This window comes from Hyperoodon ampullatus (genome assembly GCF_949752795.1).
Source record: "Hyperoodon ampullatus genome assembly, chromosome: 15".
NCBI lineage: Eukaryota > Metazoa > Chordata > Mammalia > Artiodactyla > Ziphiidae > Hyperoodon > Hyperoodon ampullatus.
Genome location: NC_136928.1, coordinates 35733290 through 35755176, shown reverse-complemented (window position 1 = coordinate 35755176; position 21887 = coordinate 35733290). Strand labels below are relative to the sequence as shown.

Sequence of the window (21887 nt, the reverse complement as noted above, 5' to 3'; positions counted from 1 at the left end):
TATTACAGAATTTTGTAATGGACATACTTTTAATATATTCTCATGTGTACTATTTCTTAAGGGATTTTTTTAATAGACAGTTTATTTTGGAAAGCATCAAATGTGGCTAGTTCAGTCTTTTTATTCATCACAATGGAAAATTAATGCAATTTCAAAATTCTTCAATATATAATGTACCTTGACATTTAGAAAATCATCCACAAAGCTTTCTTAAGGAAACTATATGAAATGTTTGAAAGGCAAGCACATTGATGGAATGACAAACAGAAAATCTACATTCCAAGAATAGTTTTATTGTCTTAGTTATATTGTCACCATCATAAAAAATTTATTTACTCACCAACTTCCTTGACTTACCAAGTTTAAACAGAAGTACACCCAAAGGTCCTCTGTCAAACTTGAGGAAGAGGAGATCATAGATGTCCCCACTTTCAGGCTTCTTAGAAACAACCTGCGGAGCTATCCACTGCATTTGAACAAGACTGCTAGAAACATCAAAGAATTTTTTGAATTGTAGAGTCTCCCTAGGTGAGCGGTCTTCAGCCAAAAGCTGGATGTTAATAGGAGAAAGAGCCATATCAAAAATTTGCAGCTCCCCTTGGTTACTGCCAACTAGCAGAATGGCACCACTTGGGTGGCAGCTTATTAATGAAGGCAGAAGTTCAGCCTGAGCTAAGACAGTCACTCTACGGTGAGTTTCATAAAGAATTACTGAAGAATCTTCACAGCCCAGAATCAGTTTGTCTTCAGTAACATTCCTGCAACAGCTAATGGCCTTCGATCTTAGTGGTATTCTGGTGACTGATACACACTGGATTTTGTGCCGAACACATTCATAGATGCAACTGTCAGCCATGGGCTCTTTGTCTACACTGATGGAGCACTCCACTGTCAACACTTGATAAGGCTGTTTGGTGCCAAAGCGAACATCCAGTGGATCCCATTCCGTGCGTACAGAACTCAGAACCTGTAAGAAATGTATCAAGTATGTTCATATAGACCTTGGTTTTTCTTCAGCTGTCACGCATAGCCCTGCATATTAATCTAGAATCCTATTGAATACCATCAACTATCACCTTAAATATCAGCAACATATAAGCAGGTATGTGCATATCTCATATAGAACACATATAAATATATATAGCACATATTTAGCACAGCTGCAGAAACTAATCTATAAAATTTTAACTTAAACACTTTGTTTTAGGAAGTCTGTAAATAACATAAAGGCAAATATTTCCCATGATATATAAAAACTAATGAAGTGGGCTTTTAGTAGAATAATATGGCTAGCAGAATATCTAAAGACAGTTTGATTTTTTAAAAGGATGAATAAAGGACTTAAACAATTTAGTCAATCTCCTTCCAACCCACTACCCCTCCTAATTCTGAAATTATTGGTAAATTACTTACCAGAAATATATTTCTAATTAGTTGGGCAGGGTAGGCAAAGGAAAAAACTTTAGAACCCTGTTAACAGTCCTGTAGAAATATTTTACTGTCAGAAAAGATATGAAGGGTTGTTAAGCAGATAAATGACCAATAGAAAGAAATAAGAAGGTAATGCACTAGTTTTAAAATTAAAAAAAAAAAAAAAAAGACCTGGTAGGTAATATGATTTCCAATACTGGTGAGGCAAAATTTAAAAAGCATTTCTGGTGCAGAAAGGAAAGGCTACAAAGAAACACCACAGCAGAAGAACAAAGAAATAAAACAACAGGCCATTCACTTTATTCATATGTAAATGTGGGAGGCCAAGAACCTGGAGAGTGGTATCAAAGATAGTTTCTAACACTTTGTCGAAAACTTCAAAATTAGATTTAGAAACATTAAAAAGCACATTTCTACATGAGGTAAAATCTCACAGAACTACACATGTGCGCATGCACACACACACACATACACAAGTGCATGTAAAATCCGATGAAATCCAACTAAGGCCCGTACCTGAGTTAATAGTATTATACCAAGGTCTTGTTCCAGGATTTGACAATGCACTGCAGTAATGTAAGATACTATCATTGGGGCAAACAAGGGGAAGAAGTACAGGAAGGGAATTTGCTTTTAGCCTATTTTGGCAATTATATTAGAAGTTTCTTGAGAGTCAAACTATTTCAAAAAGAATTATTTTTTTTAAAGCATATACAGCTATGTTACATGGTACTGACTTGGGGAGGGAAAGGGGGTTGATGTGAAGTTTAAAAAAAATTCATCCTACACATCATTACCAAACTAACCTTCCTAAACTAAATGTTTTTGCTATCATTCCCCTGTTCAAACCCTTTAATAGCTACCACTAATGAATAAATTAAATTTTTATTCCCCTGCCTGGTATGCAAAACAATATAGGATCCATATCCAACCCCTTCCCTCCCTCACACTCACTTTCCTTCTCTTGTTTTTCTTTTTTGTCTAATATATGCTTGAGTATGAGCTACATGCCAGGCACTGGTTCTGGCACTGCTGGGGATACAGCAGTAAGTCCTCACCCTCAGAGAACATACATGCTAATGGCTAAAGACAAAGTAACAATTCACAAACAAACATACATAGGATGTTAGTGATCCTATATATGTACTTCCTAAGTACTATGAAGAAAAATAAAGCAAAGTAACAGGAATGGGAAGGGGAGGTAATAGAAGTCAGGACAGGCCTCTCTGATAAAGTTGACCTAAAAGAAGTGAAGGGTAAGCCATGCAGCCACATGGGAGAAGAAGGCTCCAGGCAGAGGAAGCAAACATCCTAAGGTAGCACTCTTGGCCTGATGAAGGAACAATGGGAGACCAACATGGCTAGATAAAAGGGAGCAAGGAAAAAAACAGTGGGAATTGGGGGAGGGAGAAGATTGTGAAGTGGCTTGTAGGCCATTATAGGGACTTTGGCTTTTCCTCTAAACAAGATGAGAAGCCATAAGGAGGGACAAGATCTGACTCGCAAATTCTAGTGTTATCTCCGACAGTCTCCCTTCATTACTCTACTCTGAGGTCAAACTAAAGCCGCATTTTCCCAGCTCTGTAACTTGTTAAATTAAACAAGGAGGCTGTTCAACTGATGAGGCCCTAATCCCATGGCAACCTCTGTAAGCAAACCAAAACCTAAACCTGTAAATGTCTCAAAGTTACAAAATCAAAACACTAAGGATAACCATTACAACAGCCAATTAGGCTTTAAACTATAGCCAATCAAATAATTTCCTTTCTTTGCTTCTGCACTTTCACTGTCAGTCTTTTTCCTGCCTCATATCAGTAGGATGTTCCTAACCACTTCCAGTTTGGCACTGCCCCACAAGAGTTGATTTACTCAAACTCTGAAAACTTTTACTATGCCTCAGCTTATCTTTCAACAACTTCACTCATGTCCTTTACCTCAGGGGTCCCCAACCCACAGGCCACAGGCTGGTACCAGTCCGTGGCCTGTGAGGGATCCGGGCCACACAGCAGGAGGTGAGCAGCAGGCCAGCGAGTGCAGCTTCACCTGTATTTACAGCCGCTCCCCATCGCTCGCATTACTGCCTGAGCTCCACCTCCTGTCAGATCAGCAGTGGCATTAGATTCTCATAGGAGCGTGAACCCTACTGTGAACTGCGCATGTGAGGGATCTAGGTAGCATGCTCCTTATGAGAATCTAATGCCTGATGATCTGAGGTGGAGCTGAGGCAGTGATGCTAGCGCTGGGGAGCGGCTGCAAATACAGATGATCATTAGCAGAGACCATAATAAATCAATTGCTTGCAGACTCATATCAAAACCCTATCCGTGAGTGGCAAGTGATAATTAAGCTGCATCTGATGGCAGGCTTTATAGTGGCAAGTGAGTTGATATACTTCAATTGTACAGCTGCAGCTGGTGGTAGGCTTTAAATCAGAATCCGACATTTATTTTAGTCTGCGCATGGCCTGCCCATTATTTTATTTACCACTTCTGTCCACGCCTCTTTCCTGTACTGAGCACTTGTCTCAGTCACAGTTTTGGTAAGCCCACAAGCTAACCTTAGCCAAAATGAGTAAAAAACAAATGTCGCTGGAGAGCTTCTTTGAAAAGGAGGAAAGACCAAATGATGAGACAGCAGAAGACTCTAAGACTGCCAACAAAAAGAAAGCTGCATTTAAAAGAAAATACCAAGAGTCCTACTTAAATTAATGGGTTCATTGCAACAGGTGATTCACTCTCTCCAAGCCTGCTTTGTATAATATGTGGCAACGAGCTATCCAACAAAGCCATGAAACCTTCAAAACTGCTTCGCCACATGGAGACCAAGCACCCTGCATTAAAAGACAAGCCTTTGGAGCTTTTCAAAAGAAAAAACGTGAACACAAAGAACAGAGGCAATTATTGAAGGGCACCACTTCATCAAATGTGTCTGCACTGAGAGCATCATTCTTAGTGGCTAACCACATTGCTAAAGCTAAGAAGCCCTTTACTATTGGTGAAAAGTTGATCCTGCCTGCTGCTAAGGACATCTGTAGTGAACTTTTAGGAGGTTGCAGCTCAAAAGGTAGCACGTGTTCCTCTTTCAGCTAGCACCATAACTAGACGAACTGATGAAATAGCAGAGCATATTAAGGCACAATTGTTAGAGAGGAGTAATGAGTCACCGTGGTACACAATCCAGGTTGACGAGTCTACCGATGTTGACAGCAAGGCAACAATGCTTGTTTTTGTGCAATATATATTTCAGGAGGATGTGCACGAGGATATGTTATGTGTACTTTTGTTGCCAACCAATACCACAGCGACAGAACTATTCAAGTCTCTGAATGATTACATAACAGGAAAACAGAATTGGTCATTTTGTGTCGGTATATGCACGGTTGGAGCAGCTGCCATGACTGGATGGCTTTCTGGTTTCACTACTCGGGTCAAAGAGATCACTTCTGAATGTGAGTCTACGCACTGTGTCATCCATAGAGAAATGCTGGCTAGCCGGAAAATGTCACCTGAACTTAATAACGTTTTGCAGGATGTGATTAAAATTATCAACCACATTAAAGTACATGCCCTTAACTCACGTCTGTTCGTGCAGCTCTGTGAGGAGATGGTCGCAGAGCACACGTCTTCTCTCATACACAGAAGTGAGATGGCTTTCTAAAGGTAGATCACTGGCCAGAATTTCTGAGTTATGAGAGCTGCTCCAGAGATTTCTTTTAGAAAAACAGTCACCACTGGCAGCACATTTTAGTGACATAGAATGAGTCGCAAAACTTGCTTACTTGTGTGGCATATTCAACCTGCTCAACGAACTCAATCTGTCACTTCAGGGGAGAACAACAATTGTGTTCAAGTTGGCAGATAAAGTGGCTGAATTCAAAGCCAAACTGGATTTATGGGGGCGATGAGTGAACACTGGGATTTTTCACATGTTTCAAGCATTAGCAGAGATTTGGAAAGAGACGGAGCCCAGGGCCTTCTTTCTCCCAGCTGGTGCGTGATCACCTATCTCAGCTTTCAAAAGAGTTGAGCATTACTTCCCAACCACACAAGACCCCCGAACTGGAAGGAATGGATCCTTCCCAGGAAGGATAAGCCTGAATAAGCCAGGTGAACTGACCTTGTCCGTGCTAGAAGAGGATCAACTACTTGAGATCGCAAATGATGGTGGCCTTAAAAGTATGTTTGAGACAACTTCAAATCTCCATACGTTCTGGATTAAAGTCAAGGTGGAATATCCTGAGATTGCCACAAAAGCACTGAAAAGCCTGCTTCCATTTCTAACATCCTGTCTTTGTGAAGCAGGGTTTTCTGCAGTGACAGCAACCAAAACGAGATTACGGAGTACATTGGACATGGCAACACACTTCGTGTGTCACTGTCTCCCATCCCCCCAGATGGGACCATCTAGTTGCAGGAAAACAAGCTCAGGGCTCCCACTGATTCTGCATTATGGTGAGTTGTATAATTATTTCATTATATACTACAATGTAATAATAATAGAAATTAAGTGCACAATAAATGTAATGCTCTTGAATCATCCCAAAACCATCTCCCCCTCACACACACACCCAATCTGGTCCATGGAAATACTGTCTTCCATGAAACCCGTCCCTGGTGCCAAAAAGGTTGGGGACCGCTGATTTACTTCAAATCCACACTCTTCACCCACACAGACTCAGTATTTCCTACCAACAATACTCACTCCTGAAGAATTAGACCAAATGCTATTTCAATTTCTGAATTTCTTCCAGCTGGGCAGCATCCTTCCTTCCTTTGATCTCACTTCCATACCCCCTTCCCCACTCGAACTTGGCCAATGTGTGACATTCGTTTGGCCTTTTATTTACTTCTAATTTTTGATCATATGTCATCATTTTGACTATAAGCTTAAAAAAATAAACTGTCTCATCTATTTTACACTTTTTTGTGTATGCTGTGTAGGCAGCTAGCCAAAAACTATGCTGGTAAGAGCTTTTTTAAAAAATATATAAATTTAAAAAAAAAACCTCACACTATAATGGTGGTTGAATTATCATACTTTCAGAAAGCTTAGAGATTTGTAAAGGAAGCCCTAGGGCAGAAAACTGGGAGGCCAGGTGACACTGAATAGGACCTGAACTCACACAGGGACAGCCTAAAAGGAGGGGCCAAGCAAGACAGCAGTCTTGGCATAGAACAGGTTAGTCCGAAGGTGCAGGGAGAAGGGTCCCAGGCTTCCTCAGTTCCAAAAGTCTGTAAGACTCTTCCCAATGGGCTCTGTAGTTTCACCAAGAGAAAGGGGTTAAAAGGGAAATAAGACCATGGACGCTTTATACACCTTCTCCTCCACTGCCAATCCTGATATCTCTAAAAAGCTAGCAAAGGTCAGATTCAATACCAAATTCTTATTAAAAAAAGAAAGGTAACACTATATATTTACTGAGGTATAGCTGATTAACAATATTATATTTGTGATTCAATATTTTTATAGATTAGACTCCATTTAAAGTTATTACAAAATAATGGCTGCATTTCCCTATCTCTTAATACCCTACTCCTATTCTGCCCTTCCCCCATCCCTCTCCTCACTGGTAACCACTAGTTTGTTTTCTGTATCTGTGAGTCTGCTTCTGTTTTGTAATATTAATGTTTTATTTATTAGATTCCACATATAAGTGTTAATATAGAGTATTGTCTTTCTCTGTCTGACTTATTCCACTAAGCACACTATTCTCTAGGTCTATCCGAGTCTATCCACATTGTTGCAAATGGTTTCATTCTTCTTTATGGCTGAATAATATTCCATTATATATATATAAACACAAATATATATATATACCACAACTTGTTTATCCATTCATCTGTTGATGGACACTTAGGTAGCTTCCATGTCTTACCGATTGTAAACAGTGCTCTTGTGAACCTTGGGGGTACACGTATCTTTTCAAATTAGTTTTCTCTGGATGTACCCAGTAGTAGGATTGCAAGATCATATGGTAACTCTAGTTTTTTAAGGAACCTCCATACTGTTCTCTATAGTGGCTGTATCAATTTATATTCCCACCAACAGTGCAGGAGAGTTCTCTTTTCTCCACACCCTCTCCAGCATTTACTGTTTGTAGATTTTTTGATGATGGCCATTCTGACTGGTGTAAGGTCATACCTCATTGTAGTTTTCATTTGCATTTCTCTAATAATTAGTGACGTTGAGTATCTTTTCATGTGTCTATTGGCCATCTGTATGTCTTCTTTGGAGAAATATCTATTTAGGTTTTTTGCCCATTTTTTGATTGGGTTGTTTTCTTGATATTAAACTGTATGAATGGGCTGTTTGTATAATTTGGAAATTAATCCCTTGCCGGTAGCATTGTGTGCAAATATTTTCTCCCAGTACGCTGGTTGTCTTTTCATTTTTTAAATGGTTTCCTTTGTTGTGCAAAAGCTTTTAAGTTTAATTAGGTGCCACTTGTTTATTTTTGCTTTTACATTCATTGCTCTAGGAGGTGGACCCAAAAGGATATTGCTGCAATTTATGTCAAAGAGTGTTCTGCCTATGTTTTTCTCTAAGAGTTTTATAGTGTCCAGTCTTACATTTAGGACTTTAGTCCATTTTGAGGTGTGTGTGGTGTTAGAAAGTGCTCTAATTTCATTCTTTTCAATGTAGCTGTCTAGTTTTCCTAGCACCACTTACTGAAGAGACTTTCTTTTCTCTATTGTATATTCTTGCCTGCTTTGTCATAGATTAGGTGGCCATAGGTGGGTGGGCTTATCTCTGGACGTTCTATCCTGTTCCATTGATCTATAGGTCTGTTTTTGTGCCAGTACCATACTGTTTTGATTACTGTAGCTTTGTAGTATAGTCTGAAGTCAGGGAGCCTCATTCCTCCAGCTCCGCTTTTCTTTCTCAAGATTGCTTTGGCTATTCGTATTTTTTTGTGTTTCCATACAAATTGTAAAAGTTTTTTGTTCTAATTCTGTGAAAAATGCTATTGGTAATTTGACAGGGATTGTGTTGAAACTGTAGATTACTTTGGGTACTACAGTCATTTTGACAATGTTGATTCTTCCAATCCAAGAACATGGTATATCTCTCCATCTGTTTGTGTCATCCTTGATTTCTTGCATCAGTATCTTAAAGTTTTCTGAGTACAGGTTTTTTGCCTCCTTAGATAGGTTTATTCCTAGGTATTTTATTTTTTTGATGTGATGATAAATGGTATTGCTTCCTTAATTTCTCCTTCTGATCTTTTGTTGTTAGTATATAGGAATGCAAGAGATTTCTGTGTATTAATTTTGTATCCTGCAAGTTCACCAAAGTCATTGGTGAGCTCTACTAGTTTTCTAGTAGCATCTTTAGTATTTTTCTATGTATAGTATTATATCATCTGCAAACAGTGAGTTTTACTTCTTCTTTTCCAATTTGGATCCCTTTTCTTTTTCTTCTCTGATTGCTGTGGCTAGGACTTCCAAAACTATGTTGAATAAAAGTGGAGTGGGCCTCCTTGTCTTGTTCCTGATCTTAGAAGGAATGCTTTCAGAATTTCACCATTGAGTAGGATGTTAGCTGTGCATTTGTCATATATGGCTCTTATTACACTAAGATATCTTCCCTCCATACCCACTTTCTGAAGTTTTTATCATAAATAGATGTTGAATTTTATCAAAAGCTTTTTCTGCATCTATTGAGATGATCATATTGTTTTTATTCTTCAATTTGGTAATGTGGCGTATCACACTGATTGATTTGTGAATATTGAAAAATCCTTGCATCCCTGGGATAAATTCCACTTGATCAAGGTGTATGATCCTTTTAATGTATTGTTGGAGTCAGGCTGCTAGTATTTTGTTGAGGATTTTTGCATCTATGTTCATCAGTGATACTGGCCTGTAATTTTTTTCATGATATCTTTAGTTTCGGTAACAGGGTGATGGTGGCCTCATAGAAAAGGTTTGGAAGTGTTCTGTCCTCTGCAATATTTTAGAATAGTTTCAGGACAATAGGTGTTAACTCTTCTCTAAATGTTTGGTAGAATTCACCTATGAATCCATCTGGTCCTGGACTTTTGTTTGTTGGGAGTTTTTAAATTACTGATTCAATTTCGGTACTGGTAATTGGTCTGTTCATATTTTCTATTTCTTCCTGGTTTAGTCTTGAGAGATTGTACCTTTCTAAGAATTTGTCCATTTCTTCTAGGCTGTACCAGTTTATTGGCATGTAGTTCTTCATAGTAGTCTCTTATGATCCTTTGTGTTTCTGTGGTGTCTATTGTAACTTCTCCTTTTTCATTTCTGATTTTATTGATTTGGACCGTCTCCCTTTTTTTCTTGATGAGTCTGTCTAAAGGTTTATCAGTTTTGCATATCGTTTCAAAGAACTAGCTTTTAGTGTCATTGATCTTTTCTTTTTTTTTTTTTAGTCTCTATTTCATTTATTTTTGCCCTGACCTTTATGATTTCTTTCCTTCTACTAACTTTGGGTTTTGTTTGTTCTTTCTCTACTTACTTTAGGAGTAGAGTTTGGTTGTTTACGTGAGATCTTTCTGGTTTCCTGTGGTAAGCTTGTATCACTATAAATTTCCCTCTTAGAACTGCTTTTGCTGCATCCCATAGGTTTTAGATCATCATGTTTTCTTTTTCATTTGCCTCAAAAAATGTCTCATTTCATTTTTTGATTTGCTCTTTGATTTCTTCAGTGATCCAGAAACCAGACCTTATTGAAGAAATTGATAATTCCAGGTTTGCAGCAGGAAATGTACAAGAAAGCATGAACCATATTGTTACACCAGACAGAGGGAAGCTACCCAAGACTACTGAGGTCATGACAAGAAGAGGAGCCAACTTGAGGAGGCTCCCACTGCCCAAAGTTAAGAATCTGAGCTTTCAAAAGGATAACAATTACAATTTATGAAACCCATTAAGTCAAGTATGTTTAAATCCATGAATTAATAATGCTATTAAAAAAACAAAAACTAATTGGTTACCTTCAAGGAGTGATAGGGAACCAATTCAATCTTGAAAACTAGTAATTAAAAGAAACAGAGGCTTATCCTGATTATAGTATATGAATCCATCCACTGGGAAAACAAGTAGGAGATGAGTAGAAGTGTCTCATTATAAAAGTATCACAATTAATAAAAAAAAATATCATTAGATATCACCATTTTGCAACTGTCATGAATTACTGGATCTAGGCATTAAGCATCAATAGCTGCTAAAATCAAAAAAGAGAGAAAACCAAAAGAGAGAAAGAGAACCTGACATTATGTGCCTTCTGATTAAAAAGCACTCCTTTGCGCACAGTCTTGACAAAACCGACTACTAACTTGTAGAATTTTCAAACGACAAAGAAACTTGTTGAACCACACCATGATGATGGAACAACAAAATCCAGACTGTGGGACACTGCAGTTTCAACAGATAAATATTAATTTAAAAAAAAAGGGATGGAGCAGGAACTTGCAGATTAAAAGACAGTTAAAAGACACATTAACATGTTTTAAATAGATAATATTAAACTACAGTTTTGCAGGATGCACATTTAGGTGATAAAAACTATATGAGAAAATGTGTAAAAGTCTCAATAGAGGTTACTTTAGGGCACCAGGAAAGGGTTGAGATCAAAACAGGGTACGTGGTGCTATTTATGGTACCTGGCAAAGTTCTATTTCTTGACCTGAGTGTGGTTCAGGGGTGTTTCCTTAGTAAAAGCTCATTAAACTATATATTTAGTCTGTGTGGTTTTCCTTAGTGTGCTTTATAATAAAGAGATTAAAAAAAAATCATCCCTGAAACAGAAAATCTTGGTTATCTGGTTGAAAGCTAACACAGTTCATACATTTCTTTGGAAGAGATGTCTATGAAATATTTTGGCTTTTCAGTTGAATGCATTTATAATGCTTTCTGAATACTTCTTTTATCAAATTATACTGTATTAAAAGTTGATCACATTTTGACTTTCCCATCAGTTGGCTGCTCCTCTAAATCACTGCAAAATTAGTTTTTAATTTTTATGGGAAAAAAGTTACCTTTGTGAGGTTATATTTCCCTAGCCCTGACAACAGGTTTTAATGTTTAATAGTTCTGCTTATGTGTTTTTGATTAATTTGGTTAAACAAATTCAAGTGACCTTTTCTGAGTAAGATATCTTGAAATTACTGCCATACTCAGAAAGCATTATCAAATCCATACAGCTGAAAAGCTAAAACATCTGCTTGAATACAAAGGTAAGGAAAGAGTAAGTTGTGTTGTCACCACATTTTTGACAAAGCTAATGAATTAAATAGTTCTATGATGACGGTAATCACCTTTTCCAAATTTAAGTATAAAGAGTGTGAGGAATTTAAGTAAAAATGACTACCATGCTATGTACAATAATCCATACAAACACCATTAAAAACTATTTTTAAGTGAATTGTACTGATAAAAAATTTCTTTTTCTTCATACTATTGTATATTTTTCAAAACAAAATTTTTTCCCCTAGACTACATAAATCTCTCTGTTCTATGCTTCTAATTAAGATATGTACTGTTGTTTAGAGCTCTGCAGTGTGAAATTAGACCAGCAGTTTTCTAATATCCATAAAATAAATTGAGAAATGTTCCTCCTCTGAAAGACAGATAATTCAGTCACAGAGAGCTTACTTCTATGTTTCCTTTGTTTTCTTTTTTTTTTGCTGCTTGATAAGCCAATTTTCTACTTGGAATTTACTGTTAACACTCTCATTTGGTTCAGTATGTGGGCTTTATCCTTTCCATGGTCTGTTATGCAAAAAAGATGGCTTAAAATTTTTTTCCAGCCTGCTGTAAAGCAGTGGTTCTCAACTTGGATGCACATGAGAATCACCTAGGGAACCTGTAAAAGAATACTGATGCCTCCTACCCCTCTGGAGATTCTGATATAACTGGTCTGGGTGGGCTCCTTTGTAAAATCTCTGCAGGTGACTGTAATGTGTTGCCAAGGCTAAGAACCACTACTCTAGGATCTTGCCACTGTCCAAATAAAAGCTTACTATCTTTTCTGATTGAAATTGGGTGGGAAATTATTTTTTTAAGTTCTATCATTTAATAGATGCAAAGATTAAATTTCTTCTCTATGAGGCTGCTACGTTTTTAGTCTGAATTTCAGGGTTTAAGAGTATATCGTATCTCTTATTCTGAGGATTAGCTCAAGAAGTCTACTGGTCGCTAGTGAAAAAATATTTAAAGACATATGCCTGAATATTACTTTTATAGACTAGTGGTTTTAGTTCATGTTACCCTAAAAAATGTGCTACAATTCACAGTTAAAGATTATGTCTTCACACACACACAAAGAAACAATTATTTCCCCAGACATTTCTTCCAAAAGCCATTCACCTTTTGCATATAGAAGTTCATGTGAGGTTCTGAAAAAGAAATCTTTACAAATTTTTCTAACAGTTCAATTTTGATAGACTGATTGAAAGAGCCAAATCCAAGACAAAAGCTACTTGACAAAAAAAATGAATTATATATCTTAATATATTATGATCAAAAAATTAGCTATGCAGTCAGTGGTGAACAATTAAAAATCAGGTGCAAGTATCATATACAACTTCATGAAAATCTATTCAAATACTTAAATAAGATGGATAATTTTCCAAAAATACAAATTAAGGAAAATGACTCAAGGAAAAGATAGAATTCCTGAAAAACAAACAACCCTCGAAAAATGGAATCAATTATAAAAAATCTACCTTCCTTGAAAGACAGCACACCCAGGCAGTTTTATATGAGTTTTACCAAACATTCAAGTATCATATAATTCCTTTGGCACTGGTTCAGAGAGGAGAAAAGAGAAAAGCTAGTCAAATCACTCTACAGGGGTAGTACAACTTTGATATGAAACTTAGAAAGGATAGTAAAAAAAGTAAAATTGTGTATGAACCTTGAGCAAATTGTAAATCCTCTTTAAAGTTCCCCCCTTATTATCTCTCTAGGTAGAAACAATCATTCCCCACTGGCTCCTCTACAGCTTACACATACTCTACCCACAGCATTATTTAACATTTTAGTGTACTCACACGTTTTCATATTTGTCTCTCATTGGTAGACACTAAGATCCTTGCAGGCAGGGATAGTTTTGTATTTATATTCCCTGGCATGAAATACAGTGCTTACTCCATGGTCATGCTCAGTAGTTGATGAATGATGTGAAAAGAGAGAGGGAAGGACCTTTCAGGTAGAAATACCAGTAATTTGTACAGACAGGAGGTGGGAAATAAAGAAGCAGTGAGTAAACCATTTGACTAGAACATAGATTTGTATAAAGAAATAACATTGGAAAGGTAAGTCAGGGCCAGTCAGGGGGACCTTTTCAGTGCCGAGGCTAAGTTTAGTTTCAAAATCTACTGAAGGCGTTTGCACATGCAATGGCTAAATCAGATCTGTGCTTCAGAATCCAGATGTGCACTTTTTTGAGCTGCCCCAGGACCTATCTGGTTTAAATCCATCATTTTAAAAATTAGAAAACTACAGTCAGAGAGGATAGGTGATCTACCCAAGGCCAAAGAACATAGTATTAGTTAAAAGCAGGCAGAAGCTGGGGCTTCCCTGGTGGCGCAGTGGTTGGGAGTCCGCCTGCCGATTCAGGGGACGCGGGTTCGTGCCCCGCTCTGGGAGGATCCCACATGCCGCGGAGCGGCTGGGCCCGTGAGCCATGGCCGCTGAGCCTGCGCGTCCGGAGCCTGTGCTCCGCAACGGGAGAGGCCACAACAGTGAGAGGCCCGCGTAACGCAAAAAAAAAAAAAAAAAAAGCAGGCAGAAGCTGACAGGAAGTAAATTTGATTAAAGCCACACAGTATATGGTCCAACCAACAGGCAAACCGAGGTTTATCCAACTCCAAAGTCCATAAACCAGATGACACCAGGAGATGAAGTACATAGACCATACGTATACCCTTTTTGAACAGTCCTAATTTCAGGTAATAAACTCATTTCAAATAAAGGTAATTTGTGTAATGTAAAACTAAAGGCTGATTTATATTATTTTTACTTTTATTATAAAACAGAACATTTAAAAGAATTCTAGTTGGCTTTATTATATTAAGTCATTTTGATTAAGTCTTTTATTCAGTTAGCTTCTGGACCCAAGATCAATAAAATGGTGGGCATGAACAGGAATTGAATAGGAATAAAGCACTTCTTTATCCTTACAAAATCCATACCTGAAGCATTACAAGTGGTATTAGTTACTACAACAAATTGGAAAAGTCCCAGAAAAAGGTAAAATAATTAGTTAAAAAGGACTCTTCGGTCTTAAAAGATGGCCTGTAAATTTATAAAACCAGAAGAGGTAGGAAGGGATAGAGAAAACTTGTACTTGTTCATTGTATCTCAGAATACTGATTCTGAAAAATTAAAAAACTTAAAGCCTAAAAGATAATGGATTTAGAGAAAATACAGGAACATACTATTTTACCCAAGCCAAAACATTAAAAAAAACAGGTTGGAGGAGGTTGCTTTTTTGTAAGTTACATTAAAAAAGAAACAGAATTTCATACTCAAAGTACTGATACAAGGTGAAAATAGCCATAGGTTCGTGATAATGAATGATGATGGAACCACTGTTAGGAATAGATAGGGCAAGATCTTGTCTGCACCTCTTAGATTAACCCTTTTGGTGCTCCTGTCCCAGGCAGGAAACTAGACTGAGAAGGCTGCTCTTCTAAAGCCCTCCTTACAAATCCTTGCCCCAGCCATGGTTTGGCACCACAGAGTCTTGCAGAAAATAGGCAGTTGACTAATGTTTGCTACCTAACTGAAGTTTAAAGAAGGTGATTGATAACATAGCTTCGATAGGCATGAAATCATGAGCAAACAGTAATGACAGTACTAATAATGATAATGACAAGAATCACAATAGTAATTGAGAGTTTAATATATGTAGTTATTGCTCTAAATGCATGTATTAACTCATTTATCTTCGTTAACTTTATTTTTCAAATAATGAAACCACAGAGGTTAGTAATCTGCTCAAGGACAGAGAGCTAGGTAGTGGCAAAGCTAGGATTTGAACCCAGAAGCTTGTGCTATTAATCACTATGCTATTCAGGCAAGTCCCGAAACTGTGTATACTCCAGATGTGATACTTTAAAGGATCCCATTTCATATGTAATTTCCTTTGTTGAATATTTGGAAAATAAACTATATGTTTTAAAAAGTATTCACACATTTCAGAATAGAAAACTAATAATCCTATTTTATTTTCTCTTCAATAAAATGTATAGATTTGCTTTAGATTTACCTCCAGTCTTCCTTGAGCATAACCCAGGAGCAGCAGATTGGCTCTGTCTTTCTCAGAAGAAATGGGGGCCCAAGGCCAAGCATCATCACTGACCAGTGGCCACCAGCAAACAACTATATCTTGAACACAATTGATAGCTAGACGACGCTGTGTTGTCCTGTTTACTGGGCCAGGGATTTCATAATAGGAAATCTAATGGTTAAAAAAAAAAAAAAGCAGACAAGGATCATTTTTAAAATGCAAAATCCTCAAAGTATTGCAAAAATTAAAGCATCTGTAAATGTAGATAAATGCAAGTAAATATGCATGTTAAACATGTGCTTAAGGAGGTGTCAGAATTTACCAAATTCTTTTGACACATATATAAAAAAGACATATGTTCAAAATTCTCCCCATTTTTAGCAGAGGAAAGGAAAAGGAGAAATGTGAGTTAGGGAGGAATTGGCCATAGCAATCCCAATCAATACCAAAATGTACAGTCATGGTTGCTTGACAGCATCGACCTACACATAGGATTTAAGACCGGCTATATTAAATGACAAGTTCAGTACTGCTGACCAAGAGTGTCTGACTACTGTTTAAGACATAACATGTTAACAATGACTGAATGACTGACAACAATAAAAGGAAAAACAACTTGAGGCAAATATCACTTTAAAGAATATATGAGACATATACACAAGAATTCTGCATAAAGGGATAAGTCACAGCATCATGCTGCATAAAAGTTTATGCAGCTTCTGAGAATTATGCTTTTCTTTCTTAGGAAGGATTTGTAGAATTTATTATTCAAACTATGTTATTTTGGAACATGGTTATTTGAAAACATAAGCACGGCACCATCTGGGTGACACATGCCAAGGAAATATAGATTGCACCGTATTTCTGCTTAAGGAATTAATGGAAGGTTGATAGCTTGGAAGCCAAAAAAAAAAAAAAAAAAAAACTATCTTGCCATTGCTGGTCAGCAATAATCGAACCACTTTCTGGGGATTAAGCGCATGGCTAAGCCTACTGGACCAGACACTAGCAAAGGGCAGGGGGTCTTCTTATCAGAGAAATGCTTCTGGAGCCAGTCTCACTACATGACAGATTGCTTTCATATTCCTGTCTGCAAGGCAACAAAGGATGGCAGTAATGCGATAATGCCAGAGTGCAATGGGTGTTAAGAACCCGTTGCATTTATGTATTGTATTTAGTAAATAATCAGGCTCATCCAAATTGTGATCTCACCACTCAACCAAGGCCATTAAAATCAAGGTTAATGCTTTAATAATCCTCTGCTATTTTTTTTAATATGGTCAAAAGGAACCCTTTTCTATTTGCATGCCCATAATATTATTGACCTCTTCATCCTCTGAATGCACATCAAAAGGAACTGAAATCAAAGTAATTACCAATGTTGTTCTCTCATGGTAAACATTTAACTCCTTGCACTGTCCCTGTCCCTTCACTGTTAAATAAATTGAATTGGATTTTTAAAATGTAGACAGGAAAACTCGTTAAAGGTCAACACTTTCAGGATATTTCCCCTACATTTTTCTTTGCCAAAATTGTTTCAATCTAAAAGAATTAAATTATGGTACAGCTGTAAAGAAAAGCAGAATTATAGTACTCTACACTATTTCCTTGTTTTAAAATCCAAATGGGCAATGACAGACAACACAGATGTACTTTATGCTTTGAAGTGCAAATTCTTATATTTAAGCTCTCAATATCACTATTTTAACTAGCTATCTTCTTAAGAGAAATACCACAATGGAATTGCTAAGTCCTTAAAAATATACCTACATTATTTTGATGTCCTACCTGCCATGTACACATGTTACTTAAGAATTTCTAGATGAGAACTGGCACTTTCAATCCTCACATAATGCAAATCATATATGTTATCTGAAATTTCATGTTTGCTATGAGTATTAATGGCATCAGTGTTCTATCACGATGGTCAAGAAGGCAAGTGAAATGAGTAAGTTTCTTAAAACATCCTTCCAATGGACAAATGGCAGTTTTTACGAAGTATTTAAATACCTATATTTAAAATACTGAACCAGAAAATGAAATCCATGGGTTTTCCAAAGGGAAGCAGGCTACTTCTCTAATGTAAAGAAATGACATGGAGTGCTCATGGAGTGCTTAATTTCTCAAAGCTAAAGGCAGAATGAATAAACAAATAAGTAACTCCCTTACTCAAGGTATAGGGCCCATATACTCAGTCTATTTTTCACATCTTTTCATCAGAAAAGATGACATCCTGACAGTTTCTCTCTGCTCTCATTAACGGGGAGCTAATATCCTTCAGCTGAGAAGACTTTGCCAAATTATCCACCACACCTAAGATGGAGAAACTAGTCATACAAAATTTTATATAAATGCATTAAAAACAGTTACTTTAATAGTTTGAGGTAATGCATACTGGTGCATTTTAAAGACCAGCATTAGTAAATAAACAACATTTTAAGTAAATCTACAGTTAGCTATTCTGGAAAATAATATCCCATTAAGAATGCTAAACCAATTTTTTTTACTAAACAAAATATAATATATGAATACCACCGATTTTCAGTTTAAAAGAATCAATATTATACAAAGTGTTATAGAAGCTCCACAAAGTTGGGAGACAAAACCAAATTTTAGTTTATTACCACAATGAAACACTTATTTAATGTATTTTATCCCATGTTAAAAATCTTTTTTATAAGAGTAGATTTTTCCACTAAATAAAATTAATCCTCCCATACCACCACCACCTCAGTCACAATAAGAAATAATGCAAAAGGGCAAAAGGTTAGGTTAAATACTACTTTTCAAACACACACACAAAGTTGACTTTTAAGAATCTTTGCCCTTGTTACAGACACTCTAGGTATGGTGTAAGTGTGCATCTTGTTTAAGGAAGCTGTATATCAGCCCTGTTCCCAGTGAACTGTCTCAAATCCACGTCACAGAGGCTGGATCAATCTTGCAAACACAAGTCATTGCTGAAAAGAGGCCTTGAACTGAAACAGCCTGGAAAATGTATTAGATACTCATCCTACCAGAGAGTATGCCTTCCAAGCAGTTAAAATGTAATGTGGCAAAACTTAAATTAAATACATCATTTAAAATAAAAATCCTGCCTTAACAGATGTAAGGTCCCTGATACAAGGAAACAAATTACCTGGAGTTACTGAAGGGAGAGATACTAACACAGGTAGGAGATTTCTTTTTGCATTTTTCTCCACAGTTAGAGTTGGGTGTGGGGGGCGGGGGAGTCTTCCCACTCTTCATTTATTACACATTTCTATTAACCTTTGAAAGTGCCTTCTTCTTTCTTTCTTTTCTTGTGAAATGGAAGCCAGAGCAGCTATCCTGGCCTAGAAGGATGATACCGGGTCTTAGGGGAAAATGAGAATGGTGTATATACTACCACTAGCAAGAAAACCATTTTCGAATGTGTAACTTGCCTCTATTATCTGTCTCTGACTTCTGTTAAGTACTATATAAATTACTCCAAGCATGCCACTGTTAGACCCCCATAATGAGAGTAAAAATGAAAACTCTGGATGGCCACTGTTTCTAGTTGATCAAGCTTAATCTTATAATAACTCTGGTTTTTCTGAAATCCGGAATGATTCAATAAAAACAAGCATAACATCAACTCTTGTGATACTCTAGCATACCTTAATAATTAACAATATGACTATATAAAATGAAATCTCTACCTTATAATCCAAGGCTGAGAGTTTTTCCAGTCTTTTGTTTATATCAGGAGAACCCATCTTCTTGGTAAACTGAATAAAACATAGTTTGTTTTGTGCCAAAAATGATAAGATGATAAAGCTGTCTGTGAGAAGAGCTTAAAAAAAAAGATTTGATAATACTAGCAAATACTAAGTTAGAATAAAATAATAAAGAATTAACAGTTTCTTCCACTGAAATATTATAAAAAACTATTTTCAGAAGATAAATGAATATGAATTGAAATAACTAAAGTCTCCTAAATACCATTATGACATTTTACAAAGATAGTAAAGATACTGGGAATAAACAACAATCATCAATCTAATCATCTACAGCTTTATTTTTAGAGCACACAGGTAGATAATTAATATTCATAGGTTACATAAAGGGCCATTAATGTTATAAAAATTGTTGATAAAAACATATAGTAGGAATTTGAGAAATGTTTTATATTGTTCCCAGCATAAAGAAATTATTGAATGTTTTATATATTTTTCTTTACTTCCATACCCTGACTGTGCAAGCAGTAACCAACAGTATATCTACACAATTACAGGAGAATCTGGAGAACTGCCAAGAAATCACATTGTTATCATGGTCTCATGAGAGTGTATCATTTGTGGTATAAATAAAAGAAACAAGTGAAAAAAGATATCTCAGCGACATGAATACTGTTGGAAGTCTCCTTTTAATTCTTATGGAGGAGAATCAATATGACAAAATCATCACAGCCACTATTTTCTTTGCACTGTCAATGAAGGGGTCAATTATTAGACATATGAAAATGGAACCTCTTCCATAGGGAAGCTTCTTTAGCACCATGATCCTATAAGGAAAAGGAAATGGCACACTTATAACCTTAACCCCAGCTTTCATTATCAGGAATATGGCTAATGATAGCCATCCTGCAGAGTGCTTTTCTCTATGAAATTGTGTCTGATTTATTCAGAGGTAGCTAGTGAGCACACACAGCAGAAGGAAGGTTTCTGTAATCTAACCTCTGTCCTTTCCATTAGATCACACTTTCCTTTGATTATTCAATTTAAGATACTGACAATTTTCAATCTCTAATGATAATGCAATCTGTTTCTTAGACCATTTTTTCACCTTGAATTAAAAACATAATCTTAAAACTTCAGGAGTCAGCACACTGTAGTGCAAAGAAAATGGGCTTTGCAGCCAGAACCTGGGTTCAAATCTCAACCCAGCCATTTCTGGGCTAGTCCTTAGTATCTCATTAGTGGTCATGTTCCTTAGTATTTCAGCTTCAATTTCCTTATCCATAAAATGGAAATAACTATACCTTATAAGGAATGTTTTTTTAAATTAAATGATATACGTAGGTTAGCACAGCATAGAGCCTTCTAGGGATTAATAAATGTCAGTACCCTACTTTTTCAATTACTGGCTTAAAGTCTTTTTTTATGTGCTTCGTAGCAATTATGTACTGATTGTGGTATCATTTAATGGGATTCAGATTTATCTAGTATATTTGGCATTGATTTTTGATATTTATAAATACTGCCCAACTCTCTCAAAAGTTAGTATTCACAGACTTTGGTAACAGAGAATCTTCCTAACAGCCAAAGCACAGGTTTTGTTTTTGCTTTTGTTTTTTTACTGGTGGCTGTGTTGACAAATTTGCGTTATTTATTATTCAAAATTCATGTGAAAATGAAAAATATGTGAAATGTCAACACACCAAAAAAAAAAAAAACACCTCTTTTGAAAATACGTTCACATTTTTTAAAGCAAAGAATGAAAAATACTCAAGGATATGAGCCTAACACTTGACAAAAACTTTGATATTAAATATTAGTCAAAACTTGTATGGGTCCCAGGGGTTGTAACTATGCTATTACAAGCAATTACTTGTGTTTTCAAGTCCCCAGTGGTAATAATTAGTCTACCTGTTGACACACTATTTCTCCTGCCCCACTGTTAATGTAGGCAATTGATTTGCACATGGGGGTAATTACCATCACTGATGGTGTCTGAGATGAGCTTCCCCACCAGGCTTCTGTCAATCACCACTTTCTCCAGCTGCGGCCCGGAAAGGCTTAAGGACACCAGCACACCTGAACCAAAGAGAAGCTAAAACCAGGGAAAGAGGGAGAGGGGGAGGGAGATATACTGAGAATTAGAATCTTTTAAAAATCTTTAAAAAATCCCCAAATGCACAACTTATACAGATATTAACATGTGCATCTACACCATGGAATTATAAAGAGTTTCTTCTTCGAAAAACAATCAATGACATCCTGAGTAAAAAGATACAGGTGGTTAAATGATGCAACACAATAAGGGCACTGATTAGTGCTATAAGCAGAAACTGAATTTAGTTCATGTTTATTAGAAGTGTAATCTTCTAAATACTTAGAAAATAACCGTGTGGAAAAAACTGCTTTGCACTGCATTCAGAAATGTGATGTGTCTTAAACTGAAATGTTTTCAAAGATTACTATTTATATCAGAAATTAAAAGATTTCTTA

At 36.5% G+C, this 21887-nt stretch overlaps 1 protein-coding gene across 1 annotated transcript in view; it reads right to left on the bottom strand.

The window, feature by feature from the left end:
* Nucleotides 1-21887, bottom strand: part of WDPCP (WD repeat containing planar cell polarity effector) — a gene marked incomplete at both ends in the record, with an annotated part of 270224 nt that overhangs the window by 198178 nt on the left and 50159 nt on the right. Inside the window, 4 exons of the mRNA XM_079720396.1 lie at nucleotides 358-967; nucleotides 15673-15864; nucleotides 19377-19510; nucleotides 21375-21489. Of these exons, the coding sequence (XP_079576522.1) occupies nucleotides 358-967; nucleotides 15673-15864; nucleotides 19377-19510; nucleotides 21375-21489 (1051 nt within the window). The remainder of the gene's footprint in view (nucleotides 1-357; nucleotides 968-15672; nucleotides 15865-19376; nucleotides 19511-21374; nucleotides 21490-21887) is intronic.